The 20,872-nt window shown below is 34.0% G+C and overlaps 1 protein-coding gene across 1 annotated transcript in view; it reads left to right on the forward strand.

Annotated features, from left to right (window-relative positions):
• Nucleotides 1-20,872, forward strand: part of SLC26A5 (solute carrier family 26 member 5) — a 54,256-nt gene extending 33,384 nt beyond the window's left edge. Inside the window, exons 8-19 of the mRNA XM_074268429.1 lie at nt 261-343; nt 2,118-2,265; nt 3,473-3,586; nt 4,330-4,407; nt 4,640-4,735; nt 6,365-6,471; nt 10,061-10,130; nt 16,310-16,402; nt 17,654-17,761; nt 18,486-18,695; nt 20,048-20,102; nt 20,581-20,872. Coding sequence (XP_074124530.1) covers nt 261-343; nt 2,118-2,265; nt 3,473-3,586; nt 4,330-4,407; nt 4,640-4,735; nt 6,365-6,471; nt 10,061-10,130; nt 16,310-16,402; nt 17,654-17,761; nt 18,486-18,695; nt 20,048-20,102; nt 20,581-20,765 — 1,347 coding nt within the window. The 3' untranslated portion in view covers nt 20,766-20,872. The remainder of the gene's footprint in view (nt 1-260; nt 344-2,117; nt 2,266-3,472; nt 3,587-4,329; nt 4,408-4,639; nt 4,736-6,364; nt 6,472-10,060; nt 10,131-16,309; nt 16,403-17,653; nt 17,762-18,485; nt 18,696-20,047; nt 20,103-20,580) is intronic.

Raw genomic sequence — 20,872 nt, forward strand, 5'->3', positions numbered from 1 at the left:
TGTCTTTGTAACTTCAGCTGCTAGCACATTGCATGGCCCAGACAGGCACTTTTAATTAATTAATTAATTGTTCGAGCATTTTTTTATTTAATTAATTAATGTTTCTCTTTAAGTTAAAAAAGGCTGCTATTATGTATGAAAAGAGTAAAGCATAATTATTATAAGTGAGAATAGAATGGATTAGATAAGTTTTGGAGGGTTGTTTCTGCAACTCTATATTTTAAATTTTGAATGTAAACCTAAATTTGTTCCATTTTTAGGTAATAATAGGAACTGGCATTTCAGCAGGATTTAATTTAGAAGAATCATACAAAGTGGATGTTGTTGGATCACTCCCACTGGGGTAGGGAAAACACATTTTTATTTTGAGCTGTGATGATCAGTGAAAGTATTGTTAACCTATTCTATTGCATATTAATATACTTTTACAACACAGTTAAAGATCATCTCTTTCTTCTATTTTTAATGGCATGATTTGAATGTAGCACACTTTTAGTTTAGAATAAATTCTAGAACTTGTTTTGATTATTTTGTGGTTTTTAGCTTCATATAATTCTCTAAAATCATCTATTGTCTTTTATCTACCACTTTTCTACACATTTGTTATTTATTTCCTCCTCAGTTAATGCACAAAACCCATTATTCTCTTGAATCTTTTTCTTCTTCTAAAAAAAAAAGTCTCTGAAATACACAGCAGTACATTTTCTTTGCCCTTAAATCCCAGTGGTCCCTTAGCATCTGGCAATTTCATTCATCCTCAGCTGTTTGATGCCATACAAGGTTACCCTAAGGTATATGGGATTCAGAAATGATGTTTTTGTTGTCCAAATTCATTCTTACTCATGGTCAGAGTCTCCAAATATATGATTACAATGGTCTTAATATCCTTGACACAGACAAACTTGAAAGGACTCATAAAATGTTGGCAAGGATTCTGTGGTCACTGACTTAATGGCAGTCATATCACTCTATTCATTAGTGTTCTGAGTTTCCCAAATCTTGTCCAGCTTGTAACACAACTTGACACAAAAGATTTCTCCAGAGACATACATCACCAAAAAAAGAAACAAACAAGCAAAAACATAAATACAGACACTCAGGGAAAGCCAAATAGGAACAACAGATCCTTAACTCCTTCCAACAAAGTCTTAGTGCTCTGCCACAAAGAGAGCTCACCTGTCTTTCCTTTGTTCCCAATCAAACTATAGTATTATAGTCCAACTTCTTGGGAGTCATAGAGTTGGAGAGAGGTTGATGTCCTTTTTAGGACCCTGGTCAGCAGTTGTTTTCTTTCTGCTTACATATATCAAATATCGAATTGGGATAGCTTTCATTTTCTACTACAACTCAGGAGAGTGGTATGTTTTCTACTCTGGAATGACACAAACCACTAAATTAACATTTCTAATATAACTGGATTTTGCTTAGAAAGTACTTCCTTTCACACTTGATAAGGAATATCCTTCTTTTTACAAAACTAGATTAATGGTGTATCTCAAGTCCAAGATTTCATTTATGTGATATGGAAATTATTAATGGATTTGTTGATAGATACTGCTACGAATCATAGTTTAATAACTGAACTGTGTTTTCAGAGTTTCTTATATATTCCTTAGTTACAACAACAAGAATATAATTGGTGTTTTACAGCATCAAAAGGAAAGGTAAACATTTACATTTCAAAGGTAGATTTGTAAATTTTATAGCTGGCAAATGGAGAGAAAAGAGGTTTACATTTCAAAGACAGGCGGAAGAGAAAAATTTATATCAAGTCAGTTTGCAAATTAATTCACAAACAATAGGAAGTCTATTCTAGAATTTACAGCTAGCCAGTGTTCATCATGAGAACATAAAGTTAATAAAAAAAATGAGCCAGAAATTCTTTTATCTCTAACCAATTAATCCCTTAAATTTTTAGCGTCTCAGCTAAATTCTACACTAAAGGAAGAGACTTCCAACAAGTTATATAATTTTTCTTTAACAATAAAATGACCGTGCTGGAGTAATTTTTAAAATCTCAAAATAAATTAAAATCCTTATAATGGTGCTGCTTCTCTTTTTCAGAGAATTTCCTGCCATGTTATCACATCCATGTTAAAATATATTCCCCCTTTTAGGTTATTAGCTCCTGCTACCCCAGATTCAAGCCTCTTCCATCTTGTTTACGTTGATGCTATTGCCATTGCAATTGTTGGATTTTCAGTGACCATCTCAATGGCCAAAATCTTTGCAGTTAAACACGGCTACCAAGTTGATGGGAATCAGGTATAATTTTAGCATTTCTATGGAATAGTTCACAAAAATGCAATGAGATATTTTGTTGTTTTCAAATACAAAGCAAAATATTTTGATAGAAAAGAAGTTTTTCTTGTTTCCATCCCATAATTAATGTTTAACAATCATCAGCACATATTTAGGCAATTCTCAAATTTATATTATACTTCTATATTAATCACTAATGTGAATTAGTTGTTTCTTATAATCTCATTTCATGCAATTAGACTCTGAAGTACAGACTTAGGTAGACACCAGATAGAGACAGCATTAGGAAAATAGAAACACTGAGGCAAAATCCATTGCATATAATGGCTCTTCTTTATCTTGAAAACCTGAAAAATGCATCCATATAATGGCATAATTTATTTGAGGGGTCACTAGCTATCATAGAATGAATGAGCATTTCCCAAAATCATTTCAACCTCTACCAGGGAGTTCATACTTTATTCATATTGGCCTCAATGATGTTTAGCTTTTAGCTATTCATTCATCAGATAATTCTCCAGTTATCTTTATTTTCAACTTTTTGCTATGAGACCTACTGTTAAGGTATTTATTCGCCACTTATGTGAAAGGGAAAATGCAATTAATGATAGCTAGTATTAATATGGATATTTCAACATACTATGTTCTTAATGAGAAAATTCAGATCTGTACAACTTACAATTATTAAAATATGGATTATAAATATGTATTTAAAAAGCAGCTATTTTGACAACTCAAAGGCCATTGCTTTGGAATAAAGTCATTCTGGTACATAGTATTTTTATTATAGCTTTTTATTTGCAAGATATATGCATGAGTAATTTTTCAGCATTACAATTGCAAAACCTTTTGTTCCAATTTTTCCCCTCCTTCCCCTCACCCCTCCCCCAGATGGCAGGTTGACCAATACATGTTAAATATGTTAAAGTATAAGTCAAATACAATATGGCATATAGCATTTTTTGGAATTTAAGTTAATGTAGCAATTTCGTATACATTTGCTAAAATGGAGAATTGTGTCCATTCTGCTGGGGACTGCTCTGCAGGAATTAACATCATTTGTGAAATGACCCTGTTTGAACTTAAGAGTTGAGAGGGGGCAGAATGGCTACCTATGTCTGAGATAAAAGTAGAAGCTTACTGAATAGGCTATATTTATCTTTTTGAAGAACTGCTTAAGTTTTCTTTATCCTGTTTTCATATACAAAAGGAGCTCATCGCACTGGGAATATGTAATACTATTGGATCACTTTTCCAAACTTTCTCCATTTCATGTTCCTTGTCACGAAGTCTTGTTCAAGAGAGTACTGGAGGAAAAACTCAGGTGTGTATGCAGATAGACTTTAAGGAGACGTGATTGGGGTGGTAATTATACATTTTAACCTCTCAATTCTCTCCTGAGCCCCAGAAAAGCTACTGTGTATGCAGAGCCAATGGGTGCTCCATGGAGTCCTACATCTCTAATCAACTTTTGGGGAGAAGGGATTTAGGGAGTTTAGAATGAATCATATAGTTCTGCAGAGGAAGGTGTAATTAATTGAACTGAACTGCAGAAAGCTAGATCTGTAAAGAGGAGCTACTGCCCTCAACTAAATTAGATGTTTGTACAATACTCTGATTCTAGCGCCTGTGCACCCAAAACTTCAGACGTGGGAAACTGTCATGTGCTGTGATGAAAACTTAACCCTGCAGGCAATGACTAAGTATGGGAGGGATGTCAGCAGCTCTCACACCCATCCAAACTATCCCAACCTCTCATGTGTCTCCAGGCCTGCACCGGACATCTCATGAGGATGGGCTTTCAACTTCCCGTCACCCACTTCGGGCAAGGGTATTTGAAATGGTCAGGGTATTTGAGCATCTCTGTATCTAACCAGGACCCATAAGAGCAACTGAAAATTATAGACAGGGGGAGGGGGCAATGGGGATAGGTCGTGGTTTGGGTGGTTTCTGAATCCATACCTGTTTCATATCTTTATCAGTAATTTTCAAGGTATCAGACAAATGAGACCCCACCTATTATCCCGCTTTTCTAGAAACCCCTTCAGTGCATTTTGTCTTATTCAGCTTGCAGGTTGCTTAGCCTCTTTATTGATTCTGTTGGTTATATTGGCCATTGGCTTTCTCTTCGAATCATTGCCCCAGGTATGTATCTTGAATTTGGCTTGGAGTTTTGTGCATGTGCCGGAAGTTTGCTGTTGGAATGCAGGCCCAGCCTTCCAAGTCTAGACTAGCTAACTGAAACTCTTCTCATCACTTTGTGGGGAAAAAAAGACAGAAATGGAAAGGGGAGGAGCAGCATGAGGGAAAAGTGATGATGTCAAAGCTGTGCACCCTGAACATCAGAAAATGGGGAAATGGTTGTGCTGTGTTTCAGGCAGTGTTATCAGCCATTGTGATTGTGAACTTGAAAGGAATGTTTATGCAGTTCTCAGATCTCCCCTTTTTCTGGAGGACCAGCAAAATAGAACTGGTAAGTGAATATAGACAAATTCATCTTAGAAAATCTATCTTGTAAAAAAGAATACAACACTTGGTAAATTAAATACAGGACATGAATTCAAATGATTTGATACAGGTAGAAGTAGAGAAAAATAAATCAAGGATAAAAGAAAAAAAAGAAAACCTACCCTATGACATTGGCATATTAAGAACATTTTAGTCCAACTAAAAACAACTAGTTATATGAAAGTGTTGGGCATATACCTGAACAGTCCTCCAACTCTTCAAGGTATAGTTCAGAAGTAGCAACTGATCCAATAGTCTCAGAATAATAATTATTGACTAGAAAACGCCAATACTTTCAAATCTTTAAAAGTGGTGACTTAAAGATCAGATGATGTATTCAAAACATATTTGCTACAATTATCTGCATTGAATTCTAAATAAACAGAAGATTCTCATATTTGCTCCAAGTAATTCTTGCTTATTACTTACTTTCTCCTACTTTCTCACCAACTTGAAATTTTTTTAAAGAAAAATGATTATTTTATACTTACCCAGAACCTAAACAGTCATATCCCAAATCATATACAACCTTCTTTTGCCTTTTAAAATGGTTTATGCTTCATCTGATTGCAAGCATGACTTGTACTTAACATTTCCAATATTTTTATATTAGCTTAAGATACCAGATCTGGACCTGGAAGAGACCTCACAGGCCTTTAATCTAATTTTCTCATTTTAAAGTTAAGGGAACTCTCATTTAGTAGTTGAAACCCCAAAAGAGAAAGTGACTTGGCCAATATCACACAGCTAGTAAACATAAGAGAGAGGATCCTAACTCAGATCCACAGACCCTAGATCCCTCATTTCTTTCACTGTTCTACCTTGTCTCCTAAATTCTACAGAAATTGGAAGAACAGCAGTTGAATTTGTTTCATAAGCTGATTTTTAATACAGTTATGCTCTGGTTTGCCTTTGAAATCTTCCAAATGCTTTCATTGACATCTCACACAGAACCACATCATCTGGATTTTTTTTCCTTGTGTTTCTCTTGAAATTGTTCCATTAAAACCTCCACCTCAAACTCTTAAATGAATATATAATCTAAATGTATTGATGAGTTTTAAGAATTATGCATAATTCCTTAGAACACCAACCTTTTTTTTTTTCATGTAATCACCTCCAGAAGAATAAGATATAGGAAAAATGATTCTAATATGTGGGGAAGGTGTGTGAATATTCAAGAAATGTTATTGCTTGACTAAAAAGAAAAATATTTCATAATCCTATTGAATCTACCTGCATACTATTTGAAAATTCTGTCTTTAAACCCCTATGTGAAGGCCTAGAAGTGCCTCTTTACATGTAAAGTACATATACTTCACTTTCAATATGTATCTATCTAAAATGAGATTTTTTAAAATGTCATATCATATTTTCAAACTTAACATTTGTGGGAAAAGTTTTAAATGATTGCGTATATAGTAAGGTAATTAGAGAATAATATTATTATAGAATGAGAAAATTAACTGAAAGAATTACAAATCTGCTATATAGAGAGATGTTAAATTATCTGATCATCCTTCTGTTTAGTTACTTTTTATAATTACTAAGATTTCTAACTATTTTAATACAAGGCTTTCTTGTTTTGGTTTAGACTATTTGGCTTACCACTTTTGTTTCCTCCCTGTTCCTTGGATTAGACTATGGTCTAATTACTGCAGTAATAATTGCTCTGATGACTGTTATTTACAGAACACAAAGGTGAGTTGGATAGTGAGTCTATGTGTGGATCTTGAATTACTATATTCAAAGTTAAAAATTTGATCCTATAATGTAGTCAAAATATGGAGTGAAATTAGACCCCTTGAATTATTTTTATTCAGTTTGAACAAAAAGCAAAAGTGGGGTGGGTGGGAGTATACACACACATACACACACACATAGACATACATATATAAATATATGAAGTGAGGAGAGAAGGAAAAGATATGTTGGAATTCTGATCAGTTCAACAAGTAGCTGAGTGCCTAATATGCTATGCTCTATGCCTTTTATACTAAGTTCTTCAGGGAATACAAATTAGGTAAGATACAATCTCTGCCTTCAAGCAGGTTATAATCTAATAGGAATTTATTATCTATTAGACATAGTTTTTAAAAGTTCATGGATAAGTAGATTATGGGCATAAAAAATAGGACATAGTCCTATGGGAGCTCATATAACACAAATAATTGTAAGGAAATGAGGAAGATTTATGAAAGAGATTACTAAGTCCTATAGAATGAGTGAAATACAGATAGACAGAAATTAGAGGAGGATATTCCAGTATGAAGATTGTGAACAAAGGTTTGCAATTGGTAAATCTTGAGTTATGTGATGAGAAGTTTAGTTTAGCTAAAACATAGGTACCTGGAGGGGAGTTAAAGATGAAATTTAAAATATAAATTAAAATAAGAATATCTAAAGCTTTTAAAACCAGGAGGATAAAGTTTAGGTTTTATTTATGGTGATTGACAAAAGGAGACATGATCAGAATCAAGCTTCACAAAGACTATTCTACCAGCTATAGCTAAGGTAGAATGGATAAAGGAAGAAAGGAAGGAAGGAAAAGATAAAAGAAGAAAGGTAGAAAAAGAGGGATGGAGAGAGAGGAAGTAAAAATTTATTAAGTGCATACTACTGTGCTGAGTGATTTATAAATATCTCATTTGATCTCACAACATCCCTGGGATGTAGGTGCTATTGTTATCCCCATTTTCAGTTGAGGAAACTGAGGTAGTGATTAAGTGATAGTGGTAAATCTCTGAGGCTGTATTTGAATTCAGGTCTCCCTAACACCAATCCCGTGTCCTATCTGCTACACCTCAGTGGACATTAGTAATTTCAAGAAAAGAAAGCATACGTTTAATGAGCCTTGGTAAAGGGATGACCTTTGTTAGAGCATGTGTCCTGGCATTTGGTGGAAAAAATCTTACTTTTTCACTAAGTAGACTTTTGCAGTAGAAACAGATAATGAGGACCTTAACTGGGGCAACAGTGATGGGAATGTCAGCAACAAGATGAATTAGAGACATGGTAGGACAGAATTTATCAGACTAGTGAAAGAAGTCAAAGATGATTCTGTGGCAAAAAAAAAACAAAACAAAAAAAACACCCTAGGTTATGTGAAGAATGATAGGGAATGACAGGAGGAAAAACATAATTAGGGGGAAGATGATAAGATTTATTTGAACATGTTAAATTCAAATTTCTGACAATTCAGCAGACAGTTGCATTCAGGAAATTGGCATTTCTTGAGATCAGATTTGGAAGTCATCCACAGAGATTAGAAGTAATGAAGGTAGAGTTTAGAGTGCCAAAAACAAAACAAAAAATGAATTTTTAAAAGATGGATGGCCTCATTCTTCTGGAAACTCTCATACCATTTTCAGTTTCCTTCTGTTCTTTTGTATCAAAAGACCCTCATTAAGAACAAAATATAGTTGTCATCATTAGCAAGCTAGATGTAGCCCTAGAATTTCTGGTTCAGTGTTACCTTAGAATACTAATTCTTACCATTTGCTTTGATGTTTCTAATTCCTGATACTCACACAGTAAAAGAAATGATCATACCAAGTATTTCTAAATTTTTGTTTCCCATGCCCACAAACTTTCTCCCTTCTCTTTTAATCTGTACTTCTTGGCAATAGTCTTGCTCTCTGAAGTTCAATCATTTACAGTTATATCTATCTTCATAATGATTCATGGATTAATCCACATATTATCCATAATGTATTAATTCATTCAACTGAAAGTAATCCCTCTTCCTTCTTCCCTACTGTAGTAGAACCTTCACCATCCTTTCCTTAGGAATATTTGAATATTCTGTCTTTAAACCCCTCTGTGAAGGCCTAGAAGTGCCTCTTTACATGTAAAGTACATATACTTCACTTTCAACATGTATCTATCTAAAATGAGACTTTTTAAAATGTCATATCATAGGTTCTTCATCCTTTCACTTCTGAAAATGTTATCTTTCACTTCATATTTTCTTATGGTATTTTTTTGAGATCACCCCTTAACTTATATCATTCTGTACTTTTTCATTATACTTTATATGTGTGTGTGGTTGTATGTGTGTGTCAACAGAAGTTGAAAATACGAGTATTGGATTGCAGAGTATAGAGAGGGAGAATAGAGAAAGGAAGGCAGGGACTTGGTTATGAAGGATTTTCAGTACCACAGATTTTATATTTGATTCTGGAGGTGATAGGGAGTCCCTGGAGTTTACTGAATGGACTTTGGAGATTATTTGGTCAAAACTATGATTGAAGGAAATGAATTTGTCACCTGAGGGTGAAGTGAAATAGGGAAAGATGCAAGGCATTAAAACCAAACAGAATGCTATTGCTGGATTACTTGACAGGTGTGAGATAGCCACTGGAGGTAGTTTTTTGGTTTTGTTTTTTAGCAAAGAAGAATCACAAGTGTGCTTTTCAAGGTTAATTCAATTAATTCAGTGTCAATGAATAAGATGAATTAGAAGGAGAGTGAAACTTACAAGAGAGAGACTAACTTCCTCTCTACTAAAAGAATTCCTTCTCTTCCATCTAAGCCCTAGAATAAGAAGGCATAACAGGATCCTTAATTTTTTTTTTTAATATCATAGACCCAATACTACACTGAAGTCTATAGATCCCTGAATAATGGTTCTAAAGGCATAAAATAAAATACCTGGGATTACAAAGGAAAATAATTAGCTTAAAATACTCTCATCAATTTTTTAAAGACATTTACAGATCCCAGGTGTAAAAACCTGGCCTAAGACATAGATTATAGACCAAGGAAGTGAGAGAACTGAAGTTATGTCCCAGACAAATCTGATCTCCATTTGATTTTACATTTTTCTCTGCTTCATATTTCTCCTGTCTTTAAAGGGTTTGCTTCCCATTCTTGGGAAAATTGTAAGAACCTATGTGTTAGTGAGCTAGAAATGCACTGTGTTTTGGATATTATAAGAAAAGATGAGATAAAGCTTGGCATTGAAGAGAGAAGTTTTGAGTCTGGATGGCCTGGATTCGGGTTCTCCATCTGACACACACTTATGTGACTCTTAGCAAGTCACTTAAATTCTAAGTCTATGAGTTACTAAAGTTACTAAAAATCTGCATTGGTAAAGGGATTTTTCATTACATTAAATATTCCCTAAACCAGTGAAATCCCAGCTATAGACCCAAAAAAGGGTGGGGGAAAAAACTATAATTATCTGATATTGCTGGATTTGCTGACATTGTAATCCATATATATATATATAAACTGTGTCCTTTTCTTTACTATGATGATACTATAATATGCTTTCTCTTTTTTCCAGTCCAACCTACACAGTTCTTGGTCAGCTTCCCAACACAGACGTATATATTGATATAGATGCATATGAAGAGGTAAGAATTTCTTTTATCCCTTTTCTTAAGTACTTCTTCCACTGGTGTAGATCACAACTCCTCTGAGTCTTCATGGATGGTCCTTTTGAATTGACTGGGCCAAAATACAATTCTTTACTTGGTTGCCAACCTTATGGTGATGAGACCCTATTAACTTAGTGAAAGTGGTCCTACAAAGGATAGAAACACTATGTATTATGAAGCCTTTCCTGCCTAAAAAGACCTGTCAGAACTTTTATTCTGCTAAACTTTAAGGAACCCAAGATATAACTTCCACACCACGGTAAGGCATCAGATCAGGATTGGAATGAAAACTAACATTTTAAATTTAAGATTTACAGAGCACTTTTCCTACAGCAAATTTATAAAGCAAATAAACTCTACAATGATTTTCCCCATATTACAGACAAGAAGACTGAGGTTCAATCTCACATACACACACACACACACACACACACACACACACACACACACATCACTTGTAAGCTGCTAAGCTATAAAAATCACAATTCATATCTAGCCCACCAAATCTTATAGTCCCTACCCATAGCACTGCCAAAACCAAATGTTATTATTGTTACTTATTTCTATTAATTATGTAGATATGTAGTGAAACCTTACAGTTTCTTTGACATTTTCATTACTTTAATTATCTAGGTACATTCCTGTGTGTGATTTTGTAGTGTAAACGGTTTGTCTTTCTCCAATGCTGCCCACAATTTATACAGCAATCTAATAACATACAGGAATGTAACTGGGTTTTGTAAATATATATATCTTGCAGTTTTGCTGAACTCATTTAATTCTAGTAAATTTGAGATTAATTTCCTTAGATTTTCTAAGTCTGTAAATATGTTATCAGTAAATAACAGCAGCTAGGTAGCAAAGTGATTAGAACACTAGGTTTAAAAGTGGAAAAACCTGAATTCAAACCCAGTCTCACTTACTAGCTATACAACTCTGGACAAGTCACTTAATCCTATTTGCTTCAGTTTTAACTGTAAGATGAGCTGGAGAAAGAAATGGCAAACCACTCCATTATCTTTTTGCCAAGAACATCCCAAATGGGACCACAAAAAGTTGTAATCAACTCTTTGTGTAATTACACAATTATGTAATTAATTACAGTATCATACACAGACACACTCACACATGCACATACATATGTATGTTTATGCACACGTGTATATGTACAATATTTACACATATGTATTTATCTCTAATTTTATACCTTTTAATTTTCCATTTATAGCTATGGCTAGCATTTCTAATATTAGCTATCTAATATAATCTTATACCTAGCCCACATAAAAGTTCTTCTCGATTTGCTGAACTGAAATAACCTTGAGTTATGTAAGCTAAATTCAAATATTGGCAGGTTCTACCAACCTTTGAGTATTATGCCAGAAAAAGACTATATTTGCTATCTGTGGACCAACCTAGCTAGCTTAAGTATAAAAAGACTCATCACCCTAATATGGCTAACTAAACAAATTATTTGGTCATGATAAGCTATCCTTAGTACATTAAATAGGAATGATGATGAAAAATCCTTACCTTGCTCTTGTTTCTCCATTACATATGGTTGATTGTTTTTATTAATATTTATGTGTGTATATTTTATCAATGTTAAGAAAAAAAGCTCTCTGTGGTTTCATTTTGAAAATATTTTAATTGTATCCATTTTCTTAGTATCTATTATATAATTTTTTGATCATGCTGAATTAAATAATTCTTTATGTATACCAGGTGCCTTGTGTTCTAGGGATAAACTATACTTAATTGTAATATATAACATTTGTAATGTGTTGAATTCTTTTTGCAAAAGTTATATTTAAGATTTTTTTCACCTTCCATGTATTTTCAATACCTATTTCATACTTTTAGACTTTATTTTTAAGAGATCACCTCTTGATACAGGCCACTTCCACATTTTCTTACATATTTTTATATGTCCAAAATAAATATCACTGCCAAACTTACCTTTTCTAAGTTCTTAGCACAGTGCCTAGCACATAGTAGCACTATACAAATATTAGCTATTGTTATTGCTATCACTTTATTTTTCTCATTATTATTTTATATCCCCCCCCCATTGTTTTCTGGCCAACTTTTACCAGTATGTTGGTTGGTTGTCTTCTTTAGATCTCAATTTGGACCAAAATGATATCACTAATTTAGATTCAAGTTACCATGTGGCTGGTACTGACTGTGGCTGATCAAACTAACATGAGATCAGAAGGTTCAACCACAGGTTGGGCACAAATAGTCCATGGGAATATTTGGGGCATATTCTTTCAATTTGCACATCTCAACTTTCTTTTAAACTACTTCAATTCTGCTTTGCTTACAAAGCATAGCACCTTCTCTGATGAGGGCACACCATGCTGAACAGTTCTGTGCCAGTGCCTCTCCTATTATGTTCTTAAAGTTCTTAAGTTCTTAAATTCCAAGCTTCTTGAGACCTTATGAGTTTTCTTTAATAGCTTTTTGTGACCATCATGTGAGCACTTAGCTTCTGTGAGTTCTTTTAGGCTAGTATACATTTGGCATTTGAATAATGTGGTCAGCGTACTACAGTTGCACATTCTGCAATAGTTTGAATGCTTGCCAATTTTGAACGAGAAAGGACATGAGTCTAGTACCTTATCCTGCCAGATGATCTTCAGAATTTTCCTAAGACAATTCAAATGGAAGTGATTCAGGTACCTGGCATAGTGCTATGTATATCTAGGTACCAAATGTTAATTTATTACCATATTTGCTGATAATGAATTAAGGAAATTATGAAAGGATTCATCCAAAGGATACCTACATTGATAGACATCTGGAAACATCCTATTGATTGTGTCCTAAAATTCCTTGACAGTTAAGTTATTTGATGTACTTCTGTAAAAGGAAATGGGTATTTTTAATTTTTTCAAATGTCATTTTGATTTTGTTTTCAAATATCATTTGTTCAGTGAAAAATGTTATAAGATTTGACTTTAAAAACTCTCATCCAGTGGTTTTATTGGCTGAACATGACTAACATTTTGTCTTCTATTTTTTTTCAGTTTTTTGGTTTTGTTTGATTCTTGGTGTTTCATTGAATCATTCACTTCCATTTGTTCAATTCTAATTTTTAGTGAATTATTTTTTTTTTCAGTTACTTTCTTTATGACCTCTCCTTTTGCATTTGTCCAATTGAACTTTTAAATGAGTTAAAGTTTTATTCATTGGATTTTTTTTCCATGTTGCTAATTCTATTTAGGGCAGAGAGGGGGAAATTCCCAGTTTCCATTTTGCCAATTCTGTTTTTCAAGGAACTGTTTTCTTTTTCCATTTCACCAAATCTATTTTTTAGAAGTTTTCTTCAGATAATTTGTTTCCTTTTCCAAACTCTCCTGTAATGCTCTCATTTCCTTTCTCCATTTTCTTTTAATTCTCTTTTAAGATCCTTTTTGAATTCTTCCAAGAAAGCCTTTTGAAATAGAGACCAACTTATATCACTCTATGGGGCTTCATTGAGAGATTTGGCCTTTAATGTCTTCAGATTTTGAGATCCGTTCTTCCCTATCTCCATAATAGCTATCTGTGGTTACAAATCTTTTTTGCTCATATTTTTATTTGTTCTTTTCCTATTATTATAGCTTTTTATTTACAAAACAATATATGAGTAATTTTTTCAATATTGACAATTGCAAAATCTTGTGTTCCAAATTTTCCCCTCTTTCTCCCCACTCCCTCCCCTAGATGGCAGGTAATCCACTACATGTTAAATATGTTAAAATATATGTTAAACCCAATACATGTATACATATTTATACAGTTATCCTGCTCCACAAGAAAAATAGGATCTAGAAAGAAGAAAAAAAATGAGAAAACAAAAATGCAAGCAAACAATAACAGAGTGAAAATGCTATGTTGTGGTCCATACTCAGTTCCCACAACTCTCTCTCTGGGTGTAGATGGCTCTCTTCATCACTGAACAAGTGGAATTGGTTTGACTTATCTCATTGTTGAAGAAAGCCATGTTCATCAGAATTGATTGTATAGTCTTGCTGTTGCAGTGTATAATGATCTCCTGGTTCTGTTCATTTTACTCAGCATCAGTTCATGTAAGTCTCTCCAAGCCTTTCTGAAATCATCCTGTTGGTCATTTCTTACAGAACAATAATATTCCATAACATTCATATACCATAGCTTATTTAGCCATTCCTCAACTGATGAGCATCCATTCAATTTCCAGTTCCTTGCCATTACAAAAAGAGCAGCCACAAACATTTTTACACATGTGGGTCCCGTTACCTCCTTCAAGATCTCTTTGGGATATAAGCCCAGTAGTTACATTGCTGGGTCAAAGGGTATGCACAGTTTGATGACTTTGGTTTTTGCTCATTTTTAAAGATTTAGGTCTAGTCTTAGGGCAAAGGGGATATTGTCCCAAGCTTCCTCTACAGACAACAGTGGCTTCATGCTGCCAACTTCCTTCCCCTACTGTACAAATCTTATTATGCTGAGGTTCAGGACCTCACTATTTGCCTTCTGTACTTGCATTGGATGTCTCATAGCTAATCTCCTGATCCATTGTCTTCTGAACCAACACAGAGTAGCCAGTGCTGCTGCATTTTGACTAAGAGCCAAATCTTCTAGTAGATTTCCCTGGTGGAAGCCTCCCCACCCTGGGTCCCTGCAAACCTAACCTGGGTCGTATATCCTCCCACCCCCACCCAGTTGAGACAAACCTGTCCTGAAGTTCTTCCAAAATATTTTCTGCTATAAATTTGTTACACTCTAAATATTTGTGGGTTCTGTCACTCCAAAACCCATTCAGAGGTTTGATCTGGTGTTGATCTAAGGGAAGCCAGGAAGACTTCAAATAAAAACCTGTACTCTCTGCTATCTTGGCTCCACTCCTCATTACTAACACTTGGGACAAGATTTGGTCTATAGATCTAAATAATAAACTTGAACTTCCCTTTCCATTCCTAACTTGTCTATACCTCAATTTCTGTTCCTTTAAAATGACAACAAATATAATCTTGATGAATTTCACAACATCCTGAGAATGGGTAGGAAACATATATATTTGTATTACTTTGTTCTTTTGATTTCAGAGTATTGCTATTATTTTGTAGCTCTGTAATAATTTGTGATAACACTCAGGCTATGAAGCTATTCTTTTCCATTTTAATAATTAATAATGATGGCTTCAAATTTCCTTGAAAAGTCCCTTGCAATAGGGTTCTTGCAATAGGTTGTTTAGAACAATGTTTTAACATAAAGTAAAGTTCTTGGAATTTCTTTGAAGAAAACCTCAGGAAAAAAATATCAGATATTAGAAAATAGCATTGATCTTTACAATTGTTCATCATATCCCTATAATACAGAAAAGGCTCAAGAATTATTAGTTATATTCCTGGTTTCTAAATTGTGTCCTTGGGTACAATGAGACATCTGCAAGGGCTCCATAAAACTAATATTATTATATCAAATAGTTTTGTGTGTCTGCCCTATCACTTTTATGCAGATATTACACCAAGGCTTGGGATTTTGAGACATGAAAAGCAAATCAGTAGGGTCCTGTGATCTTAAAAAGCTTTGATCATTTAGATTAGAAAAATCTATATTTCTTTAGGGAAGTGCTACTATTATTGGAACTATGTGAGAAAAATTATTGCATGTATATTACATATATATATGAGTATGTATGTATATATATATATATATATGTATATGCTAATATAGCAATGACATTGATATAATCTATTCAAACCCTCTTCTCCCCTATTTCTCCTTCATACCTAATTTGAATCAAACCAGTTTTCTCATTTCATCTGATTTTCCTTTCCCTTTGCTTAAAATCAGTTTTTACAATCATCTCACAACTTCCTCCTTTTCTGTTTTTCTTTCTTTCTACTACATTCAATTCCTCTATTATATTTTTAAGACAGAATAAAATGAGAAAGATATGGGGGAAATCAACTATTTTCAACCATCTCTAAGTTTTTTGTTTTTCTCAGTATTAATTTCTCCTTAATATGAATTGAGCAGGGCTAGAGATTGAACTTAACAAAATAATGATTTACATGATACCAAGACAGTTAACTCTTCTGGGTAGAGATGGGAAAGATAGAAACTGTCATTATTAATTCTGAAATGAATATCTTTAAGCATAATAATATTTTATTCCTCAGGTGAAAGAGCATCCTGGGATAAAAATATTCCAAATAAATGCTCCGATTTATTATGCCAATAGTGACTTGTACAGTAACGCACTAAGCAGAAAGGTGAGTAAAACAATCTCTTTAGAAATTCTCATTCTTAAAAAAATTTTCTCCTACTTATATTAAAACTTTATGTAATATTGCCAAGTATGCAGAATAGCAACTATTTAGAGAGGATACATTCTAGAGATTCTCCTCATAAAGAGAAATCCTGTATAAATAATAAAGACTTACACACAAAAAAGAATTTGTACCCAATAGAAAATATTTCAGATACCAACCAGATTTTTTATTCAAAGCTTTTTCTTCTCCAAAGCTATTTCAATTCCTATGATTATATCAGAAAAAGAATCTTATTAATTTCTGGTTTTATACCTTGAACCAATTGATTTCAAAGGAATGGTGTGGCCAGGGTTCAGATTGGGAATCAGGACATAGCTAAACTCACAAAATATTGTCAGAATGAAAGCAAAAACTACAGATTCACATATCTGAAGAGTTTCCATATGTACAATATGTAGAACCTTTGTTGTTGTTCACTTGGGTCTAACTCTTCATAACCCTGTGAACCATATGCTGTCCATGGGTTTTTGTAAGTTTTGTTTCATTTTGTTAGGTTTTTTTTTGTTTTTGTTTTTAACAAAGATACTTGTAGTCAATTGGCCATTTCCTTCTCAGCGGATTAAGGCAGACAGGTTAAATGACTTCCCAAGTGTCCGAGGTGAGCACTCAGATCTTTCTGACTCCAGGTCCAGCAATCTGTCTATCCACTGAACTACTTAGTTGTCTCATTTTACTCACCCCAACTACTTCCCCAACTATATCGTGCCTTCACCTCTTATAAAAGCAATGGTGGTCATTTGTTATACAGTAATGCTACATAGACAGTAGTCAACAACATGCTATTATAGCTTTCTGAATGCATCTAAAGGGCAATTAGTATCTTTTTCATTATCAACATAATCTCCACTCTCCAAAGGCAAGTTGCATAGACCTGGAGTCAGGAATATGTGATTTCAAATCCAGCCTCAAATATTTACTAGCTATGTGACTGTGGACAAGTCACAATCTCATTTGCCTCAGTTTCCTCATTTACAAAATGAAGTGGAAAAGGAAATAGCAAACCACTCCAATATCTTTGCTAAAGAAACCCCAAATAGGGTCCTAAAGAGTTAGACATGAGTGAAATGGCTGAACAACAACAACAATTTATATGAACTTCCTTTTGAGGAATGTCAAAATGGTGAATGGGGTGGGCCTTTGGTGGCCAGAAAGCTGATTTGCATATACATTTAATGTTACATTTCCTTAAAGACGGGAGTTAACCCAGCACTTATAATGGCAGCAAGGAGAAAAGTCCTGAAGAAGCATGCCAAGGAATTAGGAACCAAAGGCAAACCCCAGTCTTCAGTTGTAAAAGTTGTGAGTAGTCAATATATTATTTTCTGCCTTTTCAATCTTGAAATGTTTCTTTTACTACGTGACACAACATACAACTTCTAAACAAGGAACGAGAAAGAACTGATGCTATCTTATAGTGAAGATATTTGATAAAAGTAGTTAAATGAGGAATAACAAGAAGTATTTGGGAAAATTTTTTTAATTTAACAAAAAGCATGTAAGAATAGTTGAGAAGAAACTTTTTATACCAGCCTGTTCTTTAAATTCTTATCCATTAACATGTGTCAGGGGTCACCTTTCAAGGAAATATCTAAGAACTTTCCTTCATATAGGACCTCACTCATTATGGGGTTTGCTCTTCTCTGATGCACTTGGGTATGATTTTTATATTACAGGTATTTATGCATCTGTCACAATACTCTAAAATCTATGAAAGCAGGGACATTATTTGCCCTCAATGACTAGCACAATATTTCACATATACAAAGTATTTAAAAATTATATTAGATAATATAACAAGGTTAGAGAGTATTGTTCCAACAAAAGAAAGCTAGTAATAAGAATTCAAATATATTGTATAAGACTTTCAGCATTACAGAGAGCTGACATTTGCATGGGGGACATAGGTAGCATATAAACATTTTCTATTATAAATCATACCCAGAATGAAAAACCTAAGTTATCATGTACATTCACAAAATAAAACTCGTTATAGAATACTGATCTGTTCAAATTCTAGGATGAGGATGCAGAAACAGGTGGGGAAGAAGATGCAAAACAAGAAGAACAGATTGAGGAAAATGCCAAACCAGTGACAATTGATTCACTGGTGCAAAAAACATTTCCACCAGAACTGGAAAGATTTTTGCCCCCAGGGCCTAATGTTCACACTATGATTTTGGATTTCTCACAAGTCAACTTTATTGATTCAGTTGGAGTAAAATCTGTATCAGGGGTAAGTATCTCTCCTCCCTTCCCCTCTCCCCCTTCTCAATAAGACGGCAATGTTTGTTTTTATCACCAGATAAATCATTACATTTTCCAATGTTTGTTCCTTTTTTGTTAATATTCTATACTGTTTTCTCCCTCTTTTGTTCACCTTACTCAACTGGTTTGCTTACTTTTCTGGTCATTCTGCAGCCTCCTTCTTTATATTATCATCATATTGTGTCCTCAAACTATGTTTAGTCCAGGGCCTCTTCCTGGGCCCCCTTCCTTTTTTTCCTCTACACATTTTCCCTTGTGATTTCATTGACACCCGTGATTCTAATTATTTTCTCTAGCAGTTGATTCTCATATCCAGGTATCTTTTGAACTCCAATCTCAAGTACCAGCTGCTTATTTATACACTTTCAATTAGATAATCCATAAGTGTCTCAAATTCACCATGCCCAAAACAAAACTTTATTAGCTTTGCCCCAAAGCCCACACTTCTGCCAAATTTCTTTGCTTTTGTTGATTATACCATGCTTTCAACCATCCCTTCAAGTCTTACCTTGATTCTTCTACCTCCCTCACATCATTTAGCCAAATGGTTGCCAAGTTTTATTAATTCTACTTCCACACCTCTCATATCCAATTTTTTTTCTTTTCACCATCCTGCTGCAGACCCTCATCACCATTTGCCTGGACAATTTTAATATCCTCCCAACTGATTTCCCTGCCTCAAGTCTTTCCCAGTCCAAAATTTCCTTCATACAATTACCAAAGCAATCATCCTAACATCCAGGTTTGACTATGCCATTGCTGTAAATTCGATTAACTCCCTATTACCTTTAGAATCAAATATTTGTCTGCCATTCAAATTCTTCACAACATGGCTCCTCTAATCTATTTTTCTAGCCTTATTATACATTATTCCCCTTCAAATACAGCACAGTCCAGTCAGACTGGCCTTCTTGCTATCCTTCACACAATACATTCCCATCACTGTCCCTTTGTACCAGTTATCTTCCCTGCCAGTAATGTAATAAAATACTTTCCTTACCTTTCAGAATCCTGTTTCCTTCAAGGTATCATTTACTGCATGAGGACTTTTCCTAACTTCTCTCCCTCAACTGCTAGAGACTTCCCCCAAAAAATTACCTTGAATTTACTTGGCACATGATTTGTGTATATACATAGGCAAAGAACTCATATGTGTACCTGTTGTCCTCCTTAATCAAATGTCAAAGTCCCTTGAAGGCAAAGACTTCAAAGTTTCATTTTCTTTGTATCAATGCCTGATAGTATGATGTTTATTACCTGTTGATTAACTGTCAAAGAACCATATAAGTAGAAACTAAATTTATTTTAATATTATTACAGATCCTAAAAGAATATGGAGATGTTGGTATTTATGTATATTTAGCTGCATGCAGTGGTAAGTAGACAAAAATCTGGGAAGAAATTTAAGCATTTTGTTTGTTCCTTTGAAAAATGTGTTTTGAAAAAATTTCCTAGCCTTTTGAAGTTTTAATATAAGTCATTTACCAAAAAGAAACCTTTAATACCAGGTTTGAAAATTAACCATTGAAAAGTTAAAACTCAGCTTTTTACTCATGTGTAGATACGTTCTGAAAACTGGACTGGGAAAAATATAGATTAATTCATCTTTGTTCTGCTGGTAAAATTTTAGGAATTATTTCAAAATGGCCATACAGAAAAAATGGTTTCATGTGTCTGTTACAGTAAAAATTTCATTTTCCTATTTTATAGATAGATTTGGAATCTTTTGACCATTAATTATTTTGGTTTTCATCATACAATATATGTGCTTATATATTTACATTGGTTTTCTTAGACATAAATTTGAAAATGAAACCTAAGAGATGAATTAATTTGCCTTTCTTTTCTTACAGCCCAAGTTGTGAATGACCTCACTCGAAACAGATTTTTTGAGAATCCTTGCGTAAAAGAGCTATTATTCCATAGCATTCATGATGCAGTTTTAGGCGCTAAAGTTCGAGAAGCACTGGCACAGCAAGAAGCCTTAGCTGAACCTCCAGAGGAAGACTCAGAGCCGATCGTTGACCCGGAGACATAGAGGAGATGTTTAACACTTACCATCATAAAATCTCTTCTGAAACTAGGTAGACATTTTGAAATACCACTCATTAAGGATTTTCACTTTTGTAGGTAAATTATATTAGT

This window comes from Sminthopsis crassicaudata, chromosome 5 (genome assembly GCF_048593235.1).
Source record: "Sminthopsis crassicaudata isolate SCR6 chromosome 5, ASM4859323v1, whole genome shotgun sequence".
NCBI lineage: Eukaryota > Metazoa > Chordata > Mammalia > Dasyuromorphia > Dasyuridae > Sminthopsis > Sminthopsis crassicaudata.